At 40.9% G+C, this 25,943-nt stretch overlaps 1 protein-coding gene across 1 annotated transcript in view; it reads right to left on the bottom strand.

Moving 5' to 3' along the window:
* Positions 1-25,943, bottom strand: part of ADGRE3 (adhesion G protein-coupled receptor E3) — a 49,970-nt gene that overhangs the window by 11,403 nt on the left and 12,624 nt on the right. Inside the window, exons 5-8 of the mRNA XM_082709440.1 lie at positions 16,556-16,626; positions 11,114-11,297; positions 8,117-8,236; positions 2,426-2,610 (exon numbers count right to left, since the gene is read on the bottom strand). Of these exons, the coding sequence (XP_082565566.1) occupies positions 2,426-2,610; positions 8,117-8,236; positions 11,114-11,297; positions 16,556-16,626 (560 nt within the window). The remainder of the gene's footprint in view (positions 1-2,425; positions 2,611-8,116; positions 8,237-11,113; positions 11,298-16,555; positions 16,627-25,943) is intronic.

The raw sequence follows: 25,943 nt of genomic DNA, 5'->3' as shown, positions 1-25,943 counted from the left end.
TCTCTCTGGGAGCCAGAATTTTACAGGATGTCATTGGTTTCAGGACTTTACCCCCTACCATGGAAGTCAGATATAAACAAAAAAGTAAATAAATAAAAAAGTCTGTGCCTCATACAGAGTTTTCTCCTAAACATTCTCTAGGACAGATTTCCCTCCACCAGTTCTGTCCCTGATCCCTTACAACACAAAGATTGCTCACGCAACGAGAGGGGAAGTTTAGGAAAGAAATGAAGAGAGAGAATAGAATTAGCCTTTAACCTGTTCTTTTTGTCCCAAGGGTTTCCAGAGCTTCACTTCATGGGGCCAACGAGATGAGTCAAACACTCTCCTGTTGGGGGGCCGTGTCTCCTTTGATAATCCACTAGACCACCTCCAGATTTCTTGCTCCACTCCCACTGCCCCGTGCCATATATGAAAAATTCCATACTTAGGTTGCATATGAAAGAGAAAAACCTACATTTCCCACTCCCTCATTCTTATTTTTTTTTAATTAAGAAGTAATTTTATTTTTTCCAGATATAACTGACATAAATTATGTAAGTCTAAGGTATATAACCTGAGTTTTTGTTATATGCGTATATTGCAACATGAAGTTAGTTAATGTCCACCTTATGTAGTTACAATTTTTATTTTGTGGCGAGAACTTAAAAATCTACTCTATTAGCAACTTTCAAGTATGCCATATAGTATTGTTAACTGGAACCATCATGCTGTGCGTTACATACCCAGAACTTATTCTACTTGTAATTGGAAGTTTTGACTGTGCAGAAACCTTTGACTTTCTGCACTTTCTTCCTCCCATCCCCCACCCCTGGTAACCAAAAATATGTTCTGTCTGTGAGTTTGGCCTTTTGAAATTCTACACATAAATAAGAATATATAGTAGCTGCCATTCTCTGCCTGATTTATTTCACTTAGCATAATACCCTCAAGATTCGTCCATGTTATATTGTAAATGGCAGGATTGCTTCCAACTCTTACTTTTACAACAAAGCCGAAAGGCAAGGGAACAGATGAATTTTATTACATCTGGGTCTGGCTACACCTTCCTGCCTTGAAGAGTTTGGGCCGAGAAGGGGAAAAGGAAGGAATTCAATAAAATTTTTTTTTCTGATCAAGTTATGTAGTCTTAATAATTAATATCAGGCCTTTGTGTGGGAATGAACACCATGTCTCAGTTCAAATTTCATGGACATAAAATTGGAAGTACCTCCAACTAAAATAATCGCATGCACTAGAATCATGCTGCTCAGGAGAAATTCCATGTGAGCTACTTGTGTAATCTGAAATTTTCTGCTAGCCACATTAAGAAAAAAACTAAAGAAACTTTTTAAATTAATTTTAACAATATATTTTACTTAACCCACTATATTCAAAACACTATCTTTGGGGTGCCTGGGTGGCTCAGTGGGTTAAATCCTATGCCTTCCGCTCAGTTCATGATCCCAGGGTCCTGGGATCAAGCCCTGCGTCAAGCTCTCTGCTTGGCAGAGAGCCCGATTCCCTTCCTCTCTCTCTGCTTGGCTTTCTGCCTACTTGTGATCTGTCAAATAAAAAAAAAATAAAAATCTTTAAGGAAAACACGCTATCTTTTAGTTTGTTAATATAAATCAATATAAGCAATCATTATAAAATTATTTTTTAAAAAAGATTTTATTTTTTCAAAGATTTTATTTATTTAATTGAGAGACAGTGAGAGAGAGAGAGAGAGAGAGAGAGAGCAGGGGGGGAGGGGACAGAGGCAGAGGGAAAAGCAGACTCCCTGCTGGGCAGGGAATCTGATATGGGGCTTGATCCCAGTATCCTGAGATCATGACCTAAGCTGAAAGCAGGCACTTAACTAACTGAGCCACCCAGGTGCCCCAAAAGATTTTATTTTATTTAAGTAACCTCTACACCCAATATGGGGCTCGAACCCATGACCATGAGATCAAAAGACACATATTCGCCTGATTGAGCCAGTGAGGCACCCCTTGAAAGTTATTAATGAGTGAGAGACTGTGGACTCTGAGAATCAAACTGAGGGTTTTGGAGGGGAGGGAGGTGGGGGATGGGTGAACCAGGTGATGGGTATTAAGGAGGGCACGTATTGCATGGAGCACTGGGTGTGGTGCATAAACAATGAATCTTGGAACACTGAAAAAAAAATTAAGATGTTAAAAAATTATTAATGAGATACAGATATTTTGCATGCTTTTTTTCTTATGAAGTCCTCAAAATCTGGAACTACCAAGTCTAAATCCGGAAATACTAAGTCTTCAAAATCTCAATCCAGATGCATGTTTCAAATGTTCGATTGTTACGTGAGGCTCCTAGCCAACGTACTGGACAGGACAGCCCAGAGACACTGGCTGGGGAGGGTATGCACATTGTTTGCTCTACCTCCAAGACACCTAAGCAAGTTCAAATTGCAGCTCTGACTCACCTTCAGGTGCTGAAAACTCAAAATCACAGACTTGGAGAGAGATTTGTTCCTTTGGGGTCCAATAGCGGCACTCACTACCTCAGAGTTCAGGTAAACTCGGTCTTTCTCATTTGACTCTTCAAAAAATGTTGCGTTTATGATGTTTCCAAGGGAAGAATAGGAAATAAGGGCAATTGCCGTGGGACCTGAGAAAACAGAAAAATGGGGGTCTTCAAAAGGGCCACCATTCCTGCCCACACCCTCCACGCTCACACACATGATATACACACAGGCATACCTATGCACGTGTAGTCACCTACATGAAGGTCAAATGAAATAGAAATTCTCACTGTCTCTCCTTTCCTCACCTCGGAGACAGATACTGTGCTTATGGCCTTGAATCCTTTTTTGTATTGAATGGGGTCAAACTTGGGGGAAGAGAAGAATTGGACAAACCAAGAGAGGTTAAGCTGATTTGTGTCAGAACCGACGTGGCTATAGCTTTAGGAGAAAATGCTGTAAAATAAGATGGGAGGAGGGCGAATAAGAGGCAGATGGAATTTTGAGGGAGGAGGAGGGGGACCCCAGGTGGGTAAATCATGAAGAGGAAGATTAGGGGGTTAGGTAAGTCTTCTGTGACGTCATTCCATTCCTCTGCTGCCTCCTGAAGAGACTTCCAGGAAGGCTGATATATTTTTTCAAGACTTTGTTTTTGCATTGTTTTTGAATTGTTTTTGCATTCCTTTTGGATGGAGCATAATGTTGAAACTAGACGGGTTACATGGATGTCTATCTATTCGTATGCATGTATGAATGGAATCAGCCCCTCCTATATATTATATATGTAAACCAGATCTAGAAATAATGTATATAGAAATCTATGCCACTACCTCTATCTGTCATCTATCTATCTATCTACATATCTTTCCATCAACTTTTTTTTTAAAGATTTTATTTATTTATTTGACAGACAGAGACCACAAGTAGGCAGAGAGGCAGGCAGAGAGAGAGGAAGGGAAACAGGCTCCCCATTGAGCAAAGAGCCCAATGCAGGGCTTGATCCCAGGACCCTGGGATCATGAACTGAGCCAAAGGCATAGGCTTTAACCCACTGAGCCACCCAGGCGCCCCAACTTTTTTTTTTTTTTTTTTGATGGAATACCTACTCAGGTCCAGACACTATTTTGGGGATACAATGGGGGGAAAAGAAACCATTTCTGCTCTTACAGAGCTTACTTTCTGGTGCAGGAGAGAGACAAACAAATATAAACAAATCAGTAAAAGTATATGTCAGAGAAAGATCAGTCTTAGGGATAAGATTAAGTGAGGTAAGGGGATGTTACTTAAGACAGATTTCAGACAGCAGAGTGAAGGGAGGGCGGGCCAGTGGGTATCCTACAGAAGCGCGCTCTAGGTAGGTCTGAAATAACAGGGACAAAGTCCCAGAGACTTGAATGTGCCCAGTTGGTTCAGGGAGGAGGGAAGGGGGAGGCGGTCAGTGCGGTTGAAGAGGGGGGTGTGTGTGTGCGAGTGGGAGGGAGTGAAGGCAGGGAAGTGATGGGGGCAGATCGTGCGGGGCTTATGGGCCTTGAGGAGGACTTTTGCTTTTATTTTAAACCAGAGGAAAGCCACTGAAGGAGGTTAAGCAAAGGAGTGCCATAATTTAACATATTTAATTTTTTAATTTTTACTCCCCCCCCCCCCTGTTTTGGGGGTTTGGGAAGAGGGAAGGGAGTGAGAGAATCTTGAGCAGGTCCATGACCAGCTCAGAGCCAGACACAGGTCTCTACTTCACAACCCTGAGATCCTGACCTGAGCTGAAATCAAGGGTGAGGCTCAACTGGCTGAGCCCCCCAGGTACCCCAATTTAACATACTTTAATAAACTTAAAATACAGATGTGTACAGGCTATATTTATATCACATATTTATAATTTTATTATATATTAGAAGGACATGCACATGACATATATCAGTAGGATAGTGTTATGGGCTAAATTGTGTCTCCACCCCAAAATCAAGTTGAAATCCAAACCCACAGTCCTTGAGAATGTGACTGTGTTTGAAGACAGGGCCTTTATAAAGATAGGGCTAGAGGAGAGAGGGCTTGATTTGGGTTCTGCGATGAAACGGGCAATCCTGGGAAGCCTCGTGGAGGAGATGAAAGCTAACCTGCATCTCTGAGTAAAGAAGAAGAGATATGGACACACAAAGAGATACCAGGGATATGCACTCAGAAAGAAGACCATGTGAAGACACGGAAAAGTTGGCTCTCTGCCGGGAAGAGAGGCCTCGGAAGAAACCAACCCTGACAATGTCTTGATCTCAGATTTCTAGCTTCCAGAACTGTAAGAAAATAAGTTTCTCGGGGTGCCTGGTGGCTCAGTCATTAAGTGTCTGCCTTTGGCTCAGGTCATGATCCCAGGGTCCTGGGCTCGAGCCCTGCATCGGGACACCTGCTCGGCAGGAAGCCTGCTTCTCCCTCTCCTACTCCCGCTGCTTGTGTTCCCTTTCTCGCTGTGTCTCTCTCTGTCTAAAAAGTAATTAAAAAATCTTAAAAAAAAGAAAACAGATTTCCCTTGTTTATATGTAATAATAAGTTAATAACTACATATATATATAAACATAAATTAACATATTTATATTTGTAGTTAGTTTGAATATAATGGGTTATCGGGCTACAGTATGGATTATGGGATTATAAAATGTTATGACTAAATTTTCTTTATTCTTTGTAGCTCCCAAGAAGCCCACACTGCAGTTAGGATTATAGGGACAGGAAATAGGTTAATTGGTTTCTGGATTAATATCCCAGCCTTGCCCCTTACTACCTACGCAGCTCATCCTATCGGAATAAATTCCTTGGTAGGTTTCTCTAATCAGGTTTCTCTGGTCCTGCCTGAGGGGTCAGAAGCAATTCATTTCTGTTTCTCTGAGTTAATGACAGTTTCCATTTGTCAGAATGAAACAGTGGTGGGTGGTTGGAAAAGACGGGCAGGTGATATGTCCACCTGTTCTCGTGCATAGAAATAACTTATTTTTGGGCTGAAGGATTTTGGTTAAGAGCAAAATTACAAGCAGAAAAGAGGAGGGTGGCTGTAGATGTCCACAGTCCGCTTCCAGGGGCCTGGGTTTTGTTCTCTGGGATGTTTTACAGGGAGAGGATGTCATGGGATTGTATGTTTCGGGTTACCAAGGACTGTCTGGATCCACCTCTGGGGGGTGTCTGGTGTAGTTCGATAGCACCTCCTTTCAGTCTTAACGTTGTTACTGTTTGAAGGTCAGTTATAAGGTAACTCTCCACAAGCAGTTCTCATGGGGTTGGGGGGCGATTCTGCCCCCGTTGGGAACATTGGGCAATGTCTAGATGCATTTTTGGTTGCCACACTGGGTGTTTGCTTCTGGTGTCTAGTGAATAAAGGCTGGGGTGCTGCTAAAAAGCCTATGGGGCACAGGGTGGCCCCCATGACAAAGAAGGATCCTGTACTAGACAGGACATGGACAGAGAAATGTCCCTCTGGGAGCTTGTCACATATCGTTCAATGGGTTGTTTTCTCTCATTAGGAACATTGAGCCCTTCACCTAAACATGGATTTAATTCAGTGAACATTCATCACTGCTCTCTACATAAAAAGCCCATACTGGTGACTCTAGAGAAAAATAATTCATGATTGCCATCTGTATGGGGATCCAGCCTGGTGGGGGAGACAAGGACATGACCGTCAAGACACAACACAACATGTTAGATACCAGGATAAGGCAGGTTCAAGAGACGGGGGTAGTGCAGGGAGGGAGGGTTTGACTTTGGTGCTGTGGTGGAAGTGGGCAGTCTTGGGAGGCTTCACAGAGGAGGTGAAATTTGAATCATGTTGAAGCGAAATAGTTCACCCAGTGGCTTGGGGGTGGCATTCCTGGCAGAGGAACAGCCAATGCAAATGCTCGGAGGTGAGACTATAGGGCCCATTGGGGGAGGGTAAATAGTCCTCCACGGGGTACTTCTATGCCAGGTGCCCCTTCGGGCACATGAAATCACATTATGAGATCTGTAACTCCCTTAAACAATTCAGTGTAGGCTGTTCTCGTGGGCTGAGCTGTGCTGTCACTGAATTCACATGAAATCCTAATCCAGTACCCCAGAAAGTGATCAGAGAGCATGTGGAGCTGCAGGTGTGCTTTGTATGGCTTGCACTGTGGAGTTTTGCACACTTTCTACAAATTGCGAAATTCAGAAGAAACTCCTGGTGACAAGGCAAGGGTGAACTTGTGTGGTTGGAGGTCGGCTTCCATCCTCTGCCTGACCCATTCTCAAACATGGGGGATTTGAGTTCTTATTTTTTGGGGGGGAGGAGAGGAAGTGATAGGAACTGATTGTCTCATGACACTTTCTCTGTTCAGCATGTGATTGGTTTTCCACATTTTGATGCTTTTACTTGGGGCCTTTCTCTGTTAGTACAGACCAGCTGTACCCCACGTTTACAGGATTGGATTTTAAGACCCCAATTTTCATGCTATAGCAGTGATAATGATAGGGCAGCTATTGTAAGACCAAATTTAAAAATTGAAGGTATTCATGCAACCCACCCAATTTTTGGCTTCTCTTGAAAAAATAGGAAGTCTGGCAGCACTGGGACAATTAATGGTAACAATCCATTCTGTCATACACAAGCTGTAGCAGATGCTGTAGACATCCTAACTTTATTCGCTTGGCACTCTGGGGTTCCTTTTATGTTGATGGATTCTCCTGCAAGCAATGGCAACTCTGCCTAGGAGAACTGCCTGCAGTGAATGTGTTGGATTGGTACACTGGGCAGAATGGCAGGGCCCTCAACCACTGATGGATCAGAGCGGTGCCCTCTCCTTGGATGGGAGAGCTCAATGAGATGAGTCACGGTTACCACCAGCAGTGACTTACTCACTACCATAATAATTAATGCCTGTATTGGCTGTCTCCTCTTTCTTGTCTCATTTCTTTTCTCCCCTACTGGGATGGTTAATTTTATGTGTCAATGTGGCTAGGTCATGCTACCCAGATATTGGGTCAAACGTGAGTCTAGATGTTACTGTAAAGGTATTTTTCAAGACGAGAGTAACATTTAAATCAATAGACTTTGAGTAAAGCAGAGTACCGTCCACCATGTGGGTGGGTCTCCTCCAATCAGTTGAAGGCCTTAAGAAAAAGACCGCCTTCTCCCAAATAAGAAGGAATTCTGCCTGTAGCCTGTCTTTGTCTGCAGCTACAACATCAACTCTTGCCTGGGTCTCCAGCTTGCTGGCTAGATTTTAGACTTGTTATCTTCCACAATCACAGGAGCTAATTTCTTAAAATCTCTGTCTGTTTCTCTCTCCATTCCCCTGCCCCCGCCCCCATATTGATTCTGTTTCTCTGGAGAACCCTGACTAATACACCTACTGATGCTTTCTGGAATAACCCCCAAATAAACTCCTTACAATTCTCTCAGGGACTGCATTTGGGTGAACCCCAACTGAGACCAGGACAGAGCAGCCCTCAAATTGCAAAGAAGGGTCTTCCATGCTGGAGAATAGAAATCCTCCACTTTGGGAAGATTTTTTTTTTTAAGGAAAAGACTCAAATGACACAGTCTTAGGGTAACAAACCCATTTGGAAGGAGGCTTTTGGTGACTCTCCTAATTACTCATACAGCGATAGTGATCTGTGTGTCTCAGACGTTCTGAATACAGCAACCAAGCGTACCTTGTATGTTTCCCTGCACGACGTCATTGCAATGGATGTTCACTGAGTTCATGTGGGTGTTTAAGCTGAAGATCTGTTCTTCTTCAGAGCAATTGTCTGTAACAACTCGAGTTTCAATAGCTGGTGAGAAAAGCAATATGCAAGCTTGCCATTATTATAGGCTTTAAACATGCAAAGCAATATGGACAGGTGACAATTACTGAACGTCTAGGACATGCCAGGCACTGTACTTGTCAAATAACCTGTGAGGGACCCTTATTCTAATGAGGAAACTGAAGTTCAAAAGTTAAGTAAGACTGTAACTCTTGAAATACAAGTTCTCAGCTACCATTCTCTAGCAATCATCTTCTTAAAAAATTTTAAATTTATTTACCTATTGAGAGAGAGAGAGAGAGAGAGAGAGAATGAGCAGGGAGAGGGGCAGGGGGGAGAGAATCTTGAGCAGGCCCTGTCCTAGGCATGAACCCTGCTGTGGGCTCGATCTCACGAACGTGAGAGCATCAATTGAGCTGAAATCAAGCGTGGTAGGCTCAACTGACTGAGCCATCAAGGGGCCCCCTCTAACAATCATCTTTGAAACAACAGTTCTGTTTCTAGGAATTTATTCTCAGAAACCAGTCATGGATGGGAGGGTAGATTTAGCTACAAGAAAGTTCACAGCAGCTGAGATGATAGTGTGAAAAATAGGAAATGATCTAAATGTTCAACAAGGAAGATTGATTTAGTAATTGATGGCTTATCTCTATAACAGGGAACCATGCTTTTGATGAAAATAAAGTCACAGGAGAATTGCCATCAAGAAACAAGATCATGAAAATATTTAACTTAAATATTAGCAGATGGCTGGAGGCTGGCTGTGGGTTTGAAATTGTTGAAACTGGGTGATGGGTACATTCCTCCTGTGTCTGTCTATTCCCTGATGAGGGGAATGAAACCCAGTGAGGTGAGGGCAGTGGTCTGTCCCATCAGTTAGGGCCTGGCCAGGTCAGGAAAGATGAGAGCTTATTGTAATATGGAAAATGGTTTAATTTTGAGTAAAATGAATGAATGAGTCCTGATTCTAGTTAATGAAAGTGTCCTGACTCTAGTTTTCCGAAAAGGTTAGGCATGGGATTTTATTTTATATTTAAAAATTTATAGGGGCACCTGGGTGACTCAGTGGGTTAAGCTTCTACCTTCGGCTCAGGTTATGATCTCAGGTCCTGGGATTGAGTCCCGCATTGAGCTCTCTGCTCAGTGGGAGCCTGCTTCACCCTCTCTCTCTTCCTGCTTCTCTGCCTACTTGTGATCTCTCTCTCTCTGTCAAATAAATAAAATCTTTAAAAAATTTATTATTATTATTTTTTAGAGCATAAACTATCTTAGCATACAAATTGGTGAAGCAAAATGATTAGATAGGCATACATTGATCCTTAGATATCCTTGGATTGAATAGAAACACAGCAGTGTTTCTGGAGGCCAATTTGGTGAGATGTATCAAAGTCTATAAAACGTTTCTTTTCTCCTTGATCTAATGATTCTTCCTCTATGAATCTATTCTAAGAAAATACAAAAAAAAGAACACAGTTAAATTTTCAATGGTATTTTTCATAGGGTTACTTGGCAACCACCCACATTCCCCCAAATAGGGAACTACAGTATAAATAAACATACAATATAAGTAAATTATATACAATGCAATTTGATAAACCATTGAAAACAATAACGTAGGGAATGATGATGTATATAATTTACACAGAGAGATGTTGGTGATGTAATAAGTAAAAACTGTATGTCCAATGTCACAAACACAGCAAATATGCATCTGTATCAGACATACATCTGTGTGGTTATAGGATAGGAAGACTGGGCTGTGGGCAGATTGGGCTGGTCTAAATTTAGTTTTGTTTATGTGTTTTTTTCCTATTTTTAAAAATTTAACACTTGGCTTTGCTATGATATTTTATTTGTTTTTATTTTTTATTTTTTAAAAATATTTTATTTATTTATTTGACAGAGATCACAGGTAGGTAGAGAGGCAGGCAGGGGAGTGGGGAAGCAGGATCCCTGCTAAGCAGAGAGCCTGATGCAGGGCTCCATCCCAGGACCCTGGGATCATGACCTGATCTCAAGACAGAGGCTTTAACCCACTGAGCCACCCAGGCGCCCCTATTTCTACTTTTTAAAAGAGTGAAATGATTATTAAGATCAAGCTGTTTAACATGTCCTGTCACGTGGTTACATTATGAATATGTATGAATATGTATGACAAGTATGATAAAAGTATTTTTATTTCAAAAATATGCAGTAAGATGTTCCTTCTGGGATGGAACTGTGATATGGGCCAGTAGGTATTAGGCGTTGGATTAAAAAAAAAAACAAACAAACCAAAAAAATTACTTTTAAGCCCAAATCCCAGATTCAGGATTGGAAACAGCAGCAGTCTTTTCTTTCTTTCTTTTTGTTTTTAAAAATTTTATTTGTTTATTTATTTGAGAGAGAGCAAGTGAGAGAGCAGAGAGAGAACGAGCAGGGGAGGCACAGAAGGGAAAGCAGACTCCCCACTAAGTGGGAGCCCGACACAAGATTTGATCCCAGGACCCCAAGATCATGACCTGAGCAGAAGGCAGCAGCTTAACCAACCAAGCCACCCAGGCACTACCTTTCCTTCTTTCTTCTTCTTTTTTTTTTAAATACAGGTCTATGGAGCTCTGATTAATGTGAAAGAAATTGTACATAATACAGTATACAATTTGATGAGTTTTATTGAGTGTATATACCTGTGAATATATTCCTATGAAACCAATGCCATAATCAAGATACTGAACATGTCTCTCATCCCCAACAGTCTCCTCAAATTTTCCCCTTCCTCCCCCCATCACTATAGATTAGCTTGCATGTTCTAGAAGTCTATACAAATGTACTCAAGCAGGGTATTTATTTATTTTTCTAATTGTGTAACTCAGACTCCAGCTTATAATTAGCCCCTGTGTGTATCAGGCCACATCCTCTTCTTACCCACAGTACTGTTGTGGATTTTCTGGATTTTTTGCTCTGGGGATTTCAAGGCAGTGTCTAGAGCATCTGTTTCCAAAGTCTGGAGAACACCTGTGGCCCAAGATGCGACTTTTTCCTTCTCTCCTGTTCCCAGCAGAGTTTTATTAGCAAGAAGTGACTCAAATGTCTCAACAACACGTTGCAGCTTTGAAGATACAAAAAATAAGAAAACAAATCCAATCTGATAGATCTCACACCCGGAGGGAATGTAGAAAGCATGAGAAGGCAGCTTCTGGAGCCAGAGGACCTGGTTTCAATTCACCATTGACCAGCTGTGCGAACTTGGAAAAATCACCCAATTGCTCTGTGCTTCAGTTTACCCGAATTAGGATGGGCACAGTAAAAGGACCCCATAGAATTTTGGGGAATATTAAATGAATTAAGAGATACTACCTTTTTTGAATAGTCTCTTTGGCTGCTACACACCAGATGAAGGTTCATTATTATGAACATCTTTTACTGACAGGGGAAGTGGTAAGGTTGCCAGAAATAGACCAGTGGTTCTCCTTTAGGGTGATTTTGACCCCACAGGGACATTTGGTAATGTCTGGAGACATTTGGATTGTCATCACTGAGGGATGCTACTGATATCTCGTGGGTGGGGGCCAGGGATGCCGCTCAATGCCCTGTAACACACAGGACAGCACTTCCCTGCCCCCTCTGGAAAGTGACCCAAACTCAGGTGTCAATGGTGCCAAAGCTGAGAAAATGTGAAGTAGAGTTATAGCTCAAAAGACATTCTAACTGGCCTTTTTAAGTCAAAAAATTTATCTATGAAGTAAAACAAAGAGTCAAGCCAGAGGGGAGAAAAATGAAGAGCCAAGGTGAAGTTTTATAAATATCTGTGTAATATAATTGTAATATAGGTGACTTGAAAGATGATTTTTATGCAAATCCCCACATCCTTGTACTTAAAGTGTGGTCCTTGGACTGGCAGCATCAGCATCACCTGGCAGTCCGTTTGGAATGCAGTCTTTTGGGGTCCTGTGTCCAAATCTGTACTTCAACAAGCTCCCCAGGGGATTTGTTGCACAGACACACCCCGGAGATATTGCAAGTTTGGTTCCAGACTCTGACAATAAGGTGAGTATTGCGGTAAAATTATTCAAATAAAGTTTTTGGTTTCCCAGGACATATAAAAGTAAGTGTGTAACAGCATTTTGTCCAAAAAACGTGCAAACCTCACATCACCCGGCGCTCATCACAGCAAGTGCACTCCTTAATCCCCATCACCTATTTCACCCATGAGCCCCGGGTGATGTGTGGGAGTGTTGAGCCACTATATTGGACACCTTAAACTCATATAACACCGTATGTTAACTAACTGGAGTTAAAATAAAAACTTAAAAAAAAGCCGATCAAATTAAATAATGTGCAAACCTTAACTTCAAAAATACCTTATTACTAAAAAATGCTAATCGTCACCTGAGCTTTCAGCGAGTCATAATCACTGATCACAGATCACCACAACCAATTTGATAATAATGAAAAAGCTTGAAATACTGTGAGAATTATGACAATGTGCCACAGAGACATGACATGAAGCGAGTCAACACTGTTGGAAAAGTGGTACCAATAGAGTTATTCCATACGGGGTTCCCCAAACCTTCAATTTGTAAAAATTGCAATGCAAGTACAAGAAAATGAACCACAATGACGTGAGGTATGCCTGTATGTTAAAGTACTAGACAGGATGGGGACTTTGTCTCACTCACAAAATGGCACCTAGAACAGTCCTTGGTAAATGTAGGTGCTCAGTAAGAGTTCATAGGTTGCATGAATGCTCTTGGGAAAAAAAAGGGCTATCACATAAAAGCGTTATAAGCAGAGCGAGCTATCAAAAGGGATGGGGGAACATTTAGAACCAGGGTTCAAATAAATCTTTTCAAGGTTTTGCTCTTTGGCTCTGAGTCTTTGTGAAAATTCTGAGCTGAGTTTGCTAGTTTACAAGCAACCTCCATTCCTGCCCAATATGACAGCAGAAATCATCTTGGTTTAAATTCATTAGTACACAGTAGGCACCAAAGTATTTACACTTCAGAATTGCTATTGAAGTGTCTGATCCAGCATGAAGGCTTTGTACCTTTTCCTGGTAATGCATTTGTTAATTGAGGTGAATGTCACACAACATGAAATGCCCCCCTTTAAAGTATACAATGCAATGACCCTTTAGTATATGCACAGTGTTGTGCAGCCACAACCTCCATGTAGTTCTAGAACATTTCCATCATCCTGAGATAAAACCCATTAAGCAATCACTTCCCATTTTTCCTTCCCCTGGGTTCTGGAAACCACTAATCTGCTTTCTGTGTCTATGGATTTGCCTGTTCCGGACAGGTCACATAGAAATGGAATCCTACATTGTATGACCTTTATGTCTGGCTTTTGGCACCCAACATGATGGTTTCAAGGTTTATCTATGTAGTAACATGAATTAGAACTTTATTCCTTTTTATGACTGAATAATATTCCACTGTCCATTCATTTACTGATGGACATTTGGGCTGTTTCTTCCTTTTGGATACCATGAATAATGCCGCTATGAACACAGGCTTGCAATGATATGTTTTGAGTCTCTGCTTTCACTTCTCTAGGGTGTATTCCTGGGAGTGGAATTGCTGTGTCATACGGGACCCAGCATATGTTTAACTTTTGGAGGAAATGGGCAATGAAACTTCATAATGAAATGTTCCTGTTAATTACATGATTGTTCACTACTTCCATGAACACTTGTTGAACTCCCTTTGTGGGCTTGGGCTGATTCCTGCCCTCAGGAAGTTCACTGTCTAAGTGGCGACAACACGTCATGGAAATGTTGTGAGTCTGCCAGAGGTAACAATGAATAACCTGGATGGAGGGTGTACTCTGGTCCAGGCCATTGTGTTAAGTACTCTACATATAGTATTTCATCTAACCTTCCTTCCAAGGAGGAAGGTGCCATGAAGACCCCCCACCTTACAGATGAGTAAATTAGTCTTGCAGAGTGTGATGGTGAATTTTATGTGTCGTCTTGAGTGGGCCAGAGGGTACCCAGATATATTTGGTCAAACATGATTCTGAGTGTGTCTATGAGAGTGTTTCAGGATGAAATGAACATTTGAATGGGTAGATGGAGTAAACCAGATTGGCCTTTCCAATTTGAGTGGGCCTTATGAAGTCGGTCCAAGGCCTGAACAAAACACGATGTCTGAGTAAGAGGAAATTATCTTCCTCCTGAGTGCCTGACTGGTTGATTGCTTTGAGCTAAGACACTGTTTCATGTTTTTTTGTTTGTTAGTTTGTTTTGGTGTTGTTGTTCAGGCTTGCCTGAAACATCCGCTCTCCGTGGTCTCAGATCTCTGAGTTTGAACTTGGAATGACCCTATTGGTTCTCCTCGATCTCTAGCTTGTTCACTGCAGATCTTGGGACATGTCAGCCTCCATGATTGCATAACTGAATTCCTTATAACAAATCTCTTTTATCAATGTCTCTTGTTGGTTCTTTCTCTGGAGAACCCTAATACAGAGGGTTGTGTCATTTTGCCCATGTTACTTGTCACTGTGATGCTGTGATTTGAACCTCTTCTGACCTCCGTAGAAGAACATGGGGAAATGGATATAAACTCATATGGAAGGGTTTAGGGAGACCGACTGGTGGGATGTGAAACCTGGATTGAGTCTTGAGCAGAGAAGGATAGAAGAAAGCCAGCCAGGAGAGGAACTGGGAACAGAGTTGCAGGCAGAGAGAACAGCATGTACTTGGAGGCCTGGAGCTTGGAGGGCAAGATATGAATGGTCCCTCTGGAGTAGAGCAGGGTGGGGGTGGGGAATAGGGAGAGGAAAGGATGAGCCCATTCTGCTAGACTCTAGGTTCTCAGAGACACTGGTCATTCTCTCTGTTAACATTCAGAGTCAGTTTACAGACACGAAATGATTACTACCTAACAGGCACTTCTTTTTTCATTTAATTCAATTTTGTTTAAATTCAATTAATTAGCATATAGTGTATTATTAGTTTCAGAGGTGGAATTTAATGATTCATCAGTTGCATACAACACCCAGTGCTCATTACATCATGTGCTGTCCTTAATGCCTATCACCCGGTTACCCCATCCCTCATTCCCCTCCTGTCCAGCAAACGTTGGTTTGTTTCCTGTGGCTGAGAGTCTCTTATGGTTTGCCTTCCTTTCTGATTTTGTCCTCTTTCTCCCCTCCCTTCTTCTATGCTCCTCTGTTTTAAAAGGCACTTTCTTTTTTTAAAAGATTTTATTTATTTATTTGACAGACAAAGATCACAAGTAGTCAGCGAGGCAGGCAGAGAGAGAGGAAGAAGCAGGCTCCCCGCTGAGCAGAGAGCCCAATGCGGGGCTTGATGCCAGGACACTGGGATCATGACCTGAGCCGAAGGCAGAGGCTTTAACCCACTGAGCCACCCAGGCGCCCCTAAAAGGAACTTTCTTGGTCTGTCTTTTTAAACTGCCTATCATATCCATTCCCCTTCCCCCTCCTTTTACTAATTGAATGAATTCCTTAGATTTTATCCGGACCACGTTCCCCATATACAGACCACACTGTCCCAGCTTCCCTTGCATTCAGTTTTGGCTGTGATACCTGCAACTTCTGGGTTGTTGCTTTAAGACATATCTCCAAGGAAATTATTACAACTTCATTAGCATGTAATCGAGTGAGTAGATGTATCCCTTTTCTCCACTCCCCCTCTTCACTTTGTGCTCTAGACAGATTGCCCTGGACTCATCTCCCCTCTACCCACTGGTACAAATGCCACATTGCAGCAGCCCAGTTTTGGTCATGTCATTGAGGACAAGATGCCAGGAGATGGTGGAGCAGAAGTTTGCGAAGAATGTGGGTACCCTTAATGGCCTCATGGAGCAGAGTCCTTTCACCAGCATGGACTGTTAACTCAGAAAGTAATAAAGATCCATCTTTTTAAAGCTATTGGATATTTGGGTCTCTTTGCTGTAGATCAGCATACCCTAATATAATTTCACTTAGACTGTCTTTCTTGATCTGGGATCAGTCCTATCTTTAGGGGGCAGTATACACACATGTGTGTACATGTGCACACACACACATTCGTATGTACATACACACTCTATCGCTACTATGAGATATATAGCAATATACATATAGTGATAAATAAGGTGAGATACATTTGTATATTTCACAGTTATACATAATATAAATTATATGTTGCAGAGTATTATTGTGTTATAATTAATTTCTATTATATTATAATTAAAAACTATTATATTAGGCTATGTTATATACCATAACATAGAATGCATAATATATATGACATATCACACACTTATGGTACACAGATGATATACAATATATAGTAGACATATAATATATAGTATCCACATCCACTTGCTAATTTGGGGCTTTGTAAACATTTGTTACCTGGCTGGGCTCAAGGGCTGGGCTTGTGCTCACATCCTTCATGGCTTTGGTTGTCGCTGAGGAAGTGGCTTCTGTAAAAAAAAAAACATCAAAGGAAGTTACTGTTGGAACCGAGAGTAAAAGGGTGGAGAGGTGGACAGAAAGGTGAATAGAAGGGCTGACCTCATACTCTATTTTATTTTTTCTAATTTAATTTTAATTTTTCAGTGTTCCAAGTTTCATTGTTTATGCACCACACCCAGTGCTCCATGCAATACATGCCCTCCTTAATACCCACCACCAGGCTCACCCATCCCCTCACCCCCCCACCCCTCCAAAACCCTCAGAGGGTTGTTTCTCAGAGTCCACAGTCTCTCATGCTTCATCTCCCCCTCTGGTTTCCCCTAATTCACTTCTCTTTTCCTTCTCCTAATGTCCTCTGTGTTATTTCTTATGTTCCACAGGTAAGTGAAACCATTTTTTAATTAACAAAATTTTAATTTATTAATTTAAAAAATTCCAGAATCATCAACACACAGCATTATATTAGTTTTAGGTGTCCGATATAGTGATGCAACAGTTCTGTACATTCCTTGGTGCTCATCAACATCACCTGTCCCACCCATCCCTCCACCCGCCTCCCCTCGGGCAACCATTGGTTTGTTCTCTATAGCTAAGGGTCTGGTTTTTGTTCCTTTTTTTCTTTTGAACTCATACTTTTTTTTTTTTTTTTGAGGATTAAAAACCATTATTCATTTTTAAAGAGGTATCACGTGATAAAGTGAACTCATACTTTTATTCACTGGCAAGGTTGTGCTCTTTGAGGGATCAGAGTAGAGTTCCTTAGCATGGTGTACAGCAGTGTTTTTCGACAGGACGTCATTTTACCTGCAGGGGACATTGGCAATGGCTGGAGATATTTTTGGTGGTCACAACCTGGGGTGGGGAATGTTACTGGCATCTAGTGGGCGGAGGTTTGGGCTTGGGGTGCTGCTTAATATCTTGCAATGCACAGGATGGTTCCTGACCACAAGGAATTATTAGACCCCAAATATCAATATTGTTGTGATAGAGATATCCTGGCATAGAGGACGCGGGAAAGTGTAAACTTCAAATTCTTTAATTTGGTCTTGGCTGGACATTACAACTGAGATGGTTGATGGATCAGAAAACTAGATACTTCAGATTTTAAAATTCAGCCTGGCAGGGAATTACAGCTGAAATAAGAGTGTCAGTTTTTGGTCATCAGCCCTTAGTGAGACCTTTGTGTGTTTCTTGCGCTTTGTGAGGACCACCATCTCTGTTTTAGAAAGATGAGGAAAAGCCAGTCAACACTGACATCCAGTTACCATCAGTCTGAGGTTAGGTCTATATTTCTTCTATATCCTGGTTTTCAGCCTTGTATATTGGCTAGACAAGGATGAAGAGCTTTCTTGTAATAGCAAAAGTTTTGTCTTGAGTTCAGGAATTTTGACTTACAACCCTGAGTCTAGAATACATTTGTTATTGCAAACCACATTTGTTGTCAAAAACAGCACTTTTGGTTGAAAGCTGCATACTTTTTTATGGGGGCTTTCTTGGACCTCCAACCCTGGTGACAACTAACTCCAGATGGACTCAATCTATGTGAGAGTATTTGTAGTTCACATGAAACACTTAAATATTTTCTTCAAAGTAGAGCACAACACAAGATGAAAAAAAAATAGATATTGACACACTCATACCTATGGTTGTGCAGTAGAGATTTATTGTGTATGATCTCTGTGCCAATATACAATATAGATGTAGTGTTAATCATGTTTGTTATCCAGCAGTCAATATATTGGAGCTTTGTCCTTTAGGGATAATTTTCAATAGTACCAGTTATCATAATGATCAAATCAAGGCCTATGTGATCTGATGTGTATATTGCCATGCTGATTGTTTGATTGTTAAAGATCCATGAAATGCACTTTTCATTTTCCTACTTTAACTCTCTTATTTTGCCATATCTCTTGAAATAACACCTAGTGAATAGAGGAAAACATGTTCGATTTTAAAAGGAGTAATTAGGGTGAAGATGGCACTGCCAAGTGATAGTCCGGAGGAAAAGGACTGTCCCTTAAAATTGGGAAAATAACCAAGAGCATTTCTTTTCCTTGTACAAGAGAGTGCATTTAACAGATCAACACCAGGACCCAGGAAGAATTCCAATTTGTACATTGTCAGTAGAGGTGCCTGTTGCCAAGTAAAAGGCTCATTCACTTTGGGTTCAATCATGTTAATTCACTCAACAACTATTTTTTTTTTTTGCCTATTTTTAAAAATTTATTTTCAGCATAACAGTATTCATTATTTTTGCACCACACCCAGTGCTCCATGCAATCTGTGCCCTCTATAATACCCACCACCTGGTATCCCAACCTCCCACTCCCCACCTCTTCAAAACCCTCAGATTGTTTTTCAGAGTCCATAGTCTCTCATGGTTCACCTCCCCTTCCAATTTCGCCCAACTCCCTTCTCCTCTCCATCTCCCCTTGTCCTCCATGCTATTTGTTATGCTCAACTATTTATTGATTGGGTTAGTGGTGGGCTTATGGCCCAGCAATCCCTACCCACCAGCTTGTGCTCTTGTCTCTCACCTTCCCCATATGGACTCCAGCTCACTTTTGGAGCTTATGCACCTCCAGGACCCTGCTATGGCCTCCAGCTTGGACTTGGGGAAATATGGGAACCTGGGCTTAAATCTTGCAGAAGCACTACCTATTGGTGGGAATTATTATCTTGATACTAAACAGTTGCCTGAACTTCCCTATGGCCTTTTTAGTAGGAGCAGGAGGTTTTTATTTTTATTTAAAAATTCAGTTAATTAATATATAGTTATTAACTATATATTATATTATTATATTATTATATATATATATATAATAATATAATATATTATATTATTAACTTCAGAGGTAGAGTTCAGTGATTCATCAGTCTTATATAACATCCAGTGCTTATTACTTCCTGTGCCTTCCTTAATACCTATCATCCAGTTACCCCATCCCCCCACCCCACTGCCTTCCAGCAACCCTCAGTTTGTTTCCTATAGTCTCTTCTGGTTTGTCTCCCTCTCTGATTCCATCTTGTTTTATTTTTCCCTCCCTTTGCCTATGCTCCTCTGTTCTGTTTCTTAAATTTCACATGTGGGTGAAATCACATAATTGTCGTTCTCTGATTGACTTATTTTGCTTAGCATAATGCCCTCTAACTCCATCCATGTCATTGCAAATGGTAAGATTTCATTTTTCTGATGGCTGGTATTCCATTTTATACACACACACACACAACACACACACACATGTACATACCACATCTTCTTTATCCATTCATCTATCAGTGGACACCTGGGCTCTTTCCTTATCTTGGCTATGGGAGACATTTCTGCTATAAATGTTGGGGTGCATGTGCCCTTTCAGATCACTACATTGGTATCTTCAGGGTAGATACCTAGTAGTACAATTGCTGGGTTGTAGGGTAGCTCTATTTTCAACTTTCTGAGGAACCACCATACTGTTTTCCAGAGTGGCTGTGCCATTTTGCATTCCCACCAACAGTGTGAGTGGGTGGCCCTTTCTCTGTATCCTTGCCAACGTCTATTGTTTCCTAACTTGTTCATTGTAGTCATTCTGGTCATTCTGACTAGTGTGCGGTGGTATCTCATTGTGGATTTTTTTTCATTTTTTAAAGATTTTATTTATTTATTTTTCAGAGAGAGAGAGAGAACAAGAGATGGGGCACAAGCAGGGAGAACAGCAGGCAAAGGCAGAAGCAGGCTCACTGCTGAGCAAGGAGCCCGATGTGGGACTTGATCCCAAGACCCTGGGATCATGACCTGAGCCAAAGGCAGACGCTTAACTAACTGACTGAGCCACCCAGGGTCCCTCATTGTGGTTTTGATTTGTACGTCCCTGATGTTGAATGATGTTGAGCATTTTTTCATGTGTCTGTTGATCATTGTAAGTCTTCTTTGGAGAAGAAGACTATTTTTAATTTCTTGTCTTCTGCTCAAGGAGCAAGGATATATATATACACACACACACACTTACTTACACACTTTGAAGAATCAGATGAAATACGAACTATATTAGCAAACATTTGTGGGCACTGTCTTAAGTGCCCTGTTTGTAGTGTTTCATTTAAGCCTCAATTATCTTTGCAGCAGCTCTGTGAGGTATATAACCTGGTCTATATGCTCATTTAATGAATTAATTTCTTTTTTTCTTGATGAGCTTGACTACGGGTTTATTTCTTGTTTATCTTTTCAAAGAACCCACTCTTAGTTTCATTGACTTTTTTCTATTGCTTTTTTTGGTCTCTGTTTAGTTTATTTCTCTTCTGCTCTTTATTATTTCCTTCCTTCTACTAGCTTTGGGCTTTGTTCTTCTTTTTTTTTTTCTATTCCTTTAGGTCTAAGGTTTTATTGTTTGAGATTTTTCTTGTCTCTTGAAGTAGGCCTGTATTATTATAAACTTCCTTCTTAGAACTGCTTTTACTGTTTCTGAAGATTTTAGGTCTGAGGCTCCTGGCTGGAGCCTTAGTCTTGATCTTGGGGTAATGGGTTCAAGCCCCATGCTGGGTGCAGAGATTACTTAAAGCCACTATTTCCGTACTGATTTTTGGTCTGATCTTTCCATTTATGTAAGTGGAGTGTTAAAGTACCCAACTATTATTGAATTACTGTCATTTTCTCCCTTTATGTCTGTTTTTTTTTAAATTTATTTTTTATTTTCAGCATAACAGTATTATTTTTGCACCACACCCATTGCTCCATGCAATCCATGCCCTCTATAATACCCACCACCGGGTACCCCGACCTCCCACACCCCACCCCTTTAAAACCCTCAGATTGTTTTTCAGAGTCCATAGTCTCTCATGGTTCACCTCCCCTTCCAATTTCGCCCAACTCCCTTCTCCTCTCTAACTCCCCATGTCCTCCATGCTATTTGTTATGCTCCACAAATAAGTAAAACCATATGATAATTGACTCTCTCTGCTTGATTTATCTCACTCAGCATAATCTCTTCTAGTCGCATCATGTTGCTACAAAAGTTGGGTATTCATCCTTTCTGATAGAGGCATAATACTCCATAGTGCATATGGACCACATCTTCCTTATCCATTTGTCCGTTGAAGGGCATCTTGATTCTTTCCACAGTTTGGCGACCGTGGCCATTGCTGCTATAAACATTGGGGTACAGATGGCCCTTCTTTTCACTCCATCTGTATCTTTGGGGTAAATACCCAGGAGTGCAATGGCAGGGTCATAGGGAAGTTCTATTTTTAATTTCTTGAGGAATCTCCACACTGTTCTCCAAAGAGGCTGCACCAACTTGCATTCCCACCAACAGTGTATGAGGGTTCCCCTTTCTCCACATCCTCTCCAACACATGTTGTTTCCTGTCTTGCTAATTTTGGTCATTCTAACTGGTGTAAGGTGATATCGCAATGTAGTTTTTTTTTTTTTTAAAGAATTTTATTTATTTGACAGAGAGAGATCACAAGTAGGCAGAGAGGCAGGCAGAGAGAGAGGAGGAAGCAGGCTCCCTGCTGAGCAGAGAGCCTGATGTGGGGCTCGATCCCAGGACCCTGGGATCATGACCTGAGCCGAGGCTTTAACCCACTGAGCCACCCAGGTGCCCCTCGCAATGTAGTTTTAATTTGAAACTGACAGCTAGTGATGAACATTTTTTCATGTGTCTGAGAGCCATTTGTATGTCTTTATTGGAGAAGTGTCTGTCCATATCTTCTGCCCATTTTTTGATATGATTGTTTGTTTTGTGTGTGTTGAGTTTGAGGAGATGATTATAGATCCTGGATATCAGCCTTTTGTCTGTACTGTCATTTGCAAATATCTTCTCCCATTCCGTGGGTTGCCTCTTTGTTTTTTTGATTGTTTCCTTGGCTGTGCAGAAGCTTTTGATTTTGATGAAGTCCCAAAAGTTCATCTTCACTTTTGCTTCCTTTGCCTTTGGAGACATATCTTGAAAGAAGTTGCTGTGTCTGATATCGAAGAGATTACTGCCTATTTTCTCCTCTAGGATTCTGATGGATTCCTGTCTCACATTGAGGTCTTTTATCCATTTTGAGTTTATCTTTGTGTACGGTGTAAGAGAATGGTCGAGTTTCATTCTTCTACATATAGCTGTCCAGTTTTCCCAGCACCATTTATTGAAGAGACTGTCTTTTTCCCACTGTATATTTTTTCCTGTTTTGTTGAAGATTAATTGACCATAGAGTTGAGGGTCCATATCTGGGCTCTCTACTCTGTTCCACTGCTGTCTTGGTGATCACAGCTTTGTAGTAAAGCTTGAAATCAGGTAACGTGGCGCCCCCAGTTTTATTTTTGTTTTTCAACATTTCCTTAGCGATTCGGGGTCTCTTCTGATTCCATACAAATTTTAGGATCATTTGCTCCAGCTCTTTGAAGAATACTGGTGGAATTTTGATCAGAATAGCATTAAAAGTATAGATTGCTCTAGGCAGTATAGACATTTTAACAATGTTTATTCTTCCGATCCAAGAGCATGGAATGGTCTTCCATCTATTTGTGTCTTCTTCAATTTCTTTCATGAGTGTTCTGTAGTTCCTCGAATACAGATCCTTTACCTCTTTGGTTAGGTTTATTCCCAGGTATCTTATGTTTCTTGGTGCAATAGTAAATGGAATCGATTCTCTAATTTCCCTTTCTGTATTTTAATTATTAGTGTATAAGAAAGCCACTGATTTCTGCACATTGACTTTGTATCCTGCCATGTTGCTGAATTGTTGTATGAGTTCTAGTAGTTTGGGAGTGGAGTCTTTTGGGTTTTCCATATAAAGAATCATGTCATCTGTGAAGAGAGAGAGTTTGACTTCTTCATTGCCAATTTGAATACCTTTTATTTCTCTTTGTTGTCTGATTGCTGTTGCTAGGACTTCTAATACTATGTTGAACAAGAGTGGTGAGAGTGGGCATCCTTGTCGTGTTTCTGATCTCAACGGGAAGGACGCAAACTTTTTCCCATTGAGGATGATATTTGCTGTGGGTCTTTCATAGATAGATTTGATGAAGTTCAGGAATGTTCCCTCCATCCCTATACTTTGAAGCGTTTTAATCAGGAACGGATGCTGGATTTTGTCAAATGCTTTTTCTGCATCAATTGAGAGGACCATGTGGTTCTTCTCTCTTCTCTTATTAATTTGTTCTATCACATTGATTGATTTGCAAATGTTGAACCATCCTTGTAGCCCAGGGATGAATCTCACCTGGTCATGGGTGATTATCTTTTTAATGTGCTGTTGGATCCTGTTTGCTAAGATCTTGTTGAGAATCTTAGCATCCATATTCATCAGTGATATTGGTCTGGAATTCTCCTTTTTGGTAGGGTCTTTGCCTGGCTTGGAGATCAGGGTAATGCTGGCTTCATAGAAAGAGTCAGGAAGTTTTCCTTCTGCTTCAATTTTTTGAAAAAGCTTCAGGAGAATAGGTGTTATTTCTTCTTTGAAAGTTTGGTAGAATTCCCCAGGGATTTCATCAGGTCCTGGGCTCTTGTTTTTTGGGAGGTTTTTGATCACCACTTCAATCTCGTTACTAGATATTGGTCTATTCAGGTTGTCAATTTCTTCCTGATTCAATTTTGGGAGTTTATAGTTTTCCAGGAATGCATCCATTTCATCTAGGTTGCTTAGCTTATTGGCATATAACTGTTGATAATAACTTCTGATGACCCATCCATATGTTGTCTACAAGAGACCCATTTTGAACCTAAAGATAGACCCAGACTGAAAGTGAAGGGATGGAGAAGCATCTTTCATGCCAATGGGCCTCAAAAAAAGGCTGGGGTAGCAATTCTCATATCAGATAAATTAGATTTTAAACTAAAGACTGTAGTCAAGGATACAGAAGGACAGTACTTCATTCTTAAACGGACTATCCACCAAGATGATCTAACAATTGTAAATATCTATGCCCCCAATATGGGAGCAGCCAATTACATAAGAAAACTGTTAATCAAGATAAAGAGTCATATTGATATGAATACACTAATCATTGGAGATCTTAACACACTTCTCTCAGAAATAGATCATCGAAGCAGAAAATCAATAAAGAAACAAGAGCATTGAATGACACATTGGACCAGATGGACCTCATAGATATATACAGAACATTCCACCCTAAAACAACAGAATACTCATTCTTCTCAAGTGCACATGGAACCTTCTCCAGAATAGCCCACATACTGGGTCAGAAATCAGGACTCAACCGATACCAAAAGACTGAGATTATTCACTGCACATTCTCAGATCACAATGCTTTGAAACTGGAGCTCAATCACAAGGAAAAGTTCCAAAGGAACTCAAACATCTGGAAGCTAAATACCACCTTGCTTAAGAATGCTTGGATCAACCAGGAGATCAAGGAAGAACTGAAACAATTCATGGAAACCAATGACAATGAAGACACTTCCATCCAAACCCTATGGGATACAGCAAAGGCGGTCCTAAGGGGGAAATACATAGCCATCCAAGTCTCCCTCAAAAAAATTGAAAAATCCAGAACACAGCAGCTTTCTCTACACCTTAAAGAACTGGAGAATCAACAACAAATCAAACCAACTCCACACATAAGAAGGGAAATAATCAAGATTAGAGCTGAGATCAATGAGGTAGAAACCAGAGATACAGTAGAACATATCAATGAAACTAGAAGCTGTTTTTTTTGAAAGAATCAATAAGATTGATAAACCATTGGTGACACTAATCCAAAAGAAAAGAGAGAAAGCTCAAATACGTAAAATTATGAATGAAAAGGGAGAGATCACAATGAACACCAAGGAAGTAGAAGCAATCCCTTATGTCTGTTAATATTTGCTTTATATATTTAGATGCTCCAATGGTGGGTGCATAGATATTTGCAATTGTTGTATCCTCTTGTTCGAGTGATTCCTTTATCATTACGTAAGGACAATCTTTGTAAGTATCACTACCCCAGCTTTTTGTTGTTTGTTTGTTTACATTTGGTTGAATACCTTTGTCCATCCCTTCACTTTTGATCTATATATGTCTTCAGGTCTGAAGTGAGTCTCTTGCAGGCAGCATATAGATGGATTTTTAAAAATAAATTTAGCCACCTTAAGTCTTTTGATTAGAGCATTTACATTTAAAGTAATTATTGATCAATATGCCCTATTGATTTTCAAAACCAGACATTATGGGAGCTTGCCTTTCTGGTCCTTGCAGGACCATTATGGGAGCTTGCCTTGCAGGTCCCCAGGGTGTGAGCTTGAACTCTTTGTGGCTCAGGGAGAACTTTTGCACTTGTAACATTCCTCCAGCTTGTGGTTGTCCCACTGGGGGTTTTGGTTCCTGACCTGACCATGTCTTTGCTCCTCCTACCTTTCTT

This window comes from Mustela nivalis, assembly GCF_964662115.1.
Source record: "Mustela nivalis genome assembly, chromosome: 1".
Lineage (NCBI taxonomy): Eukaryota > Metazoa > Chordata > Mammalia > Carnivora > Mustelidae > Mustela > Mustela nivalis.
This window is presented reverse-complemented; position numbering and strand designations above follow the sequence as displayed.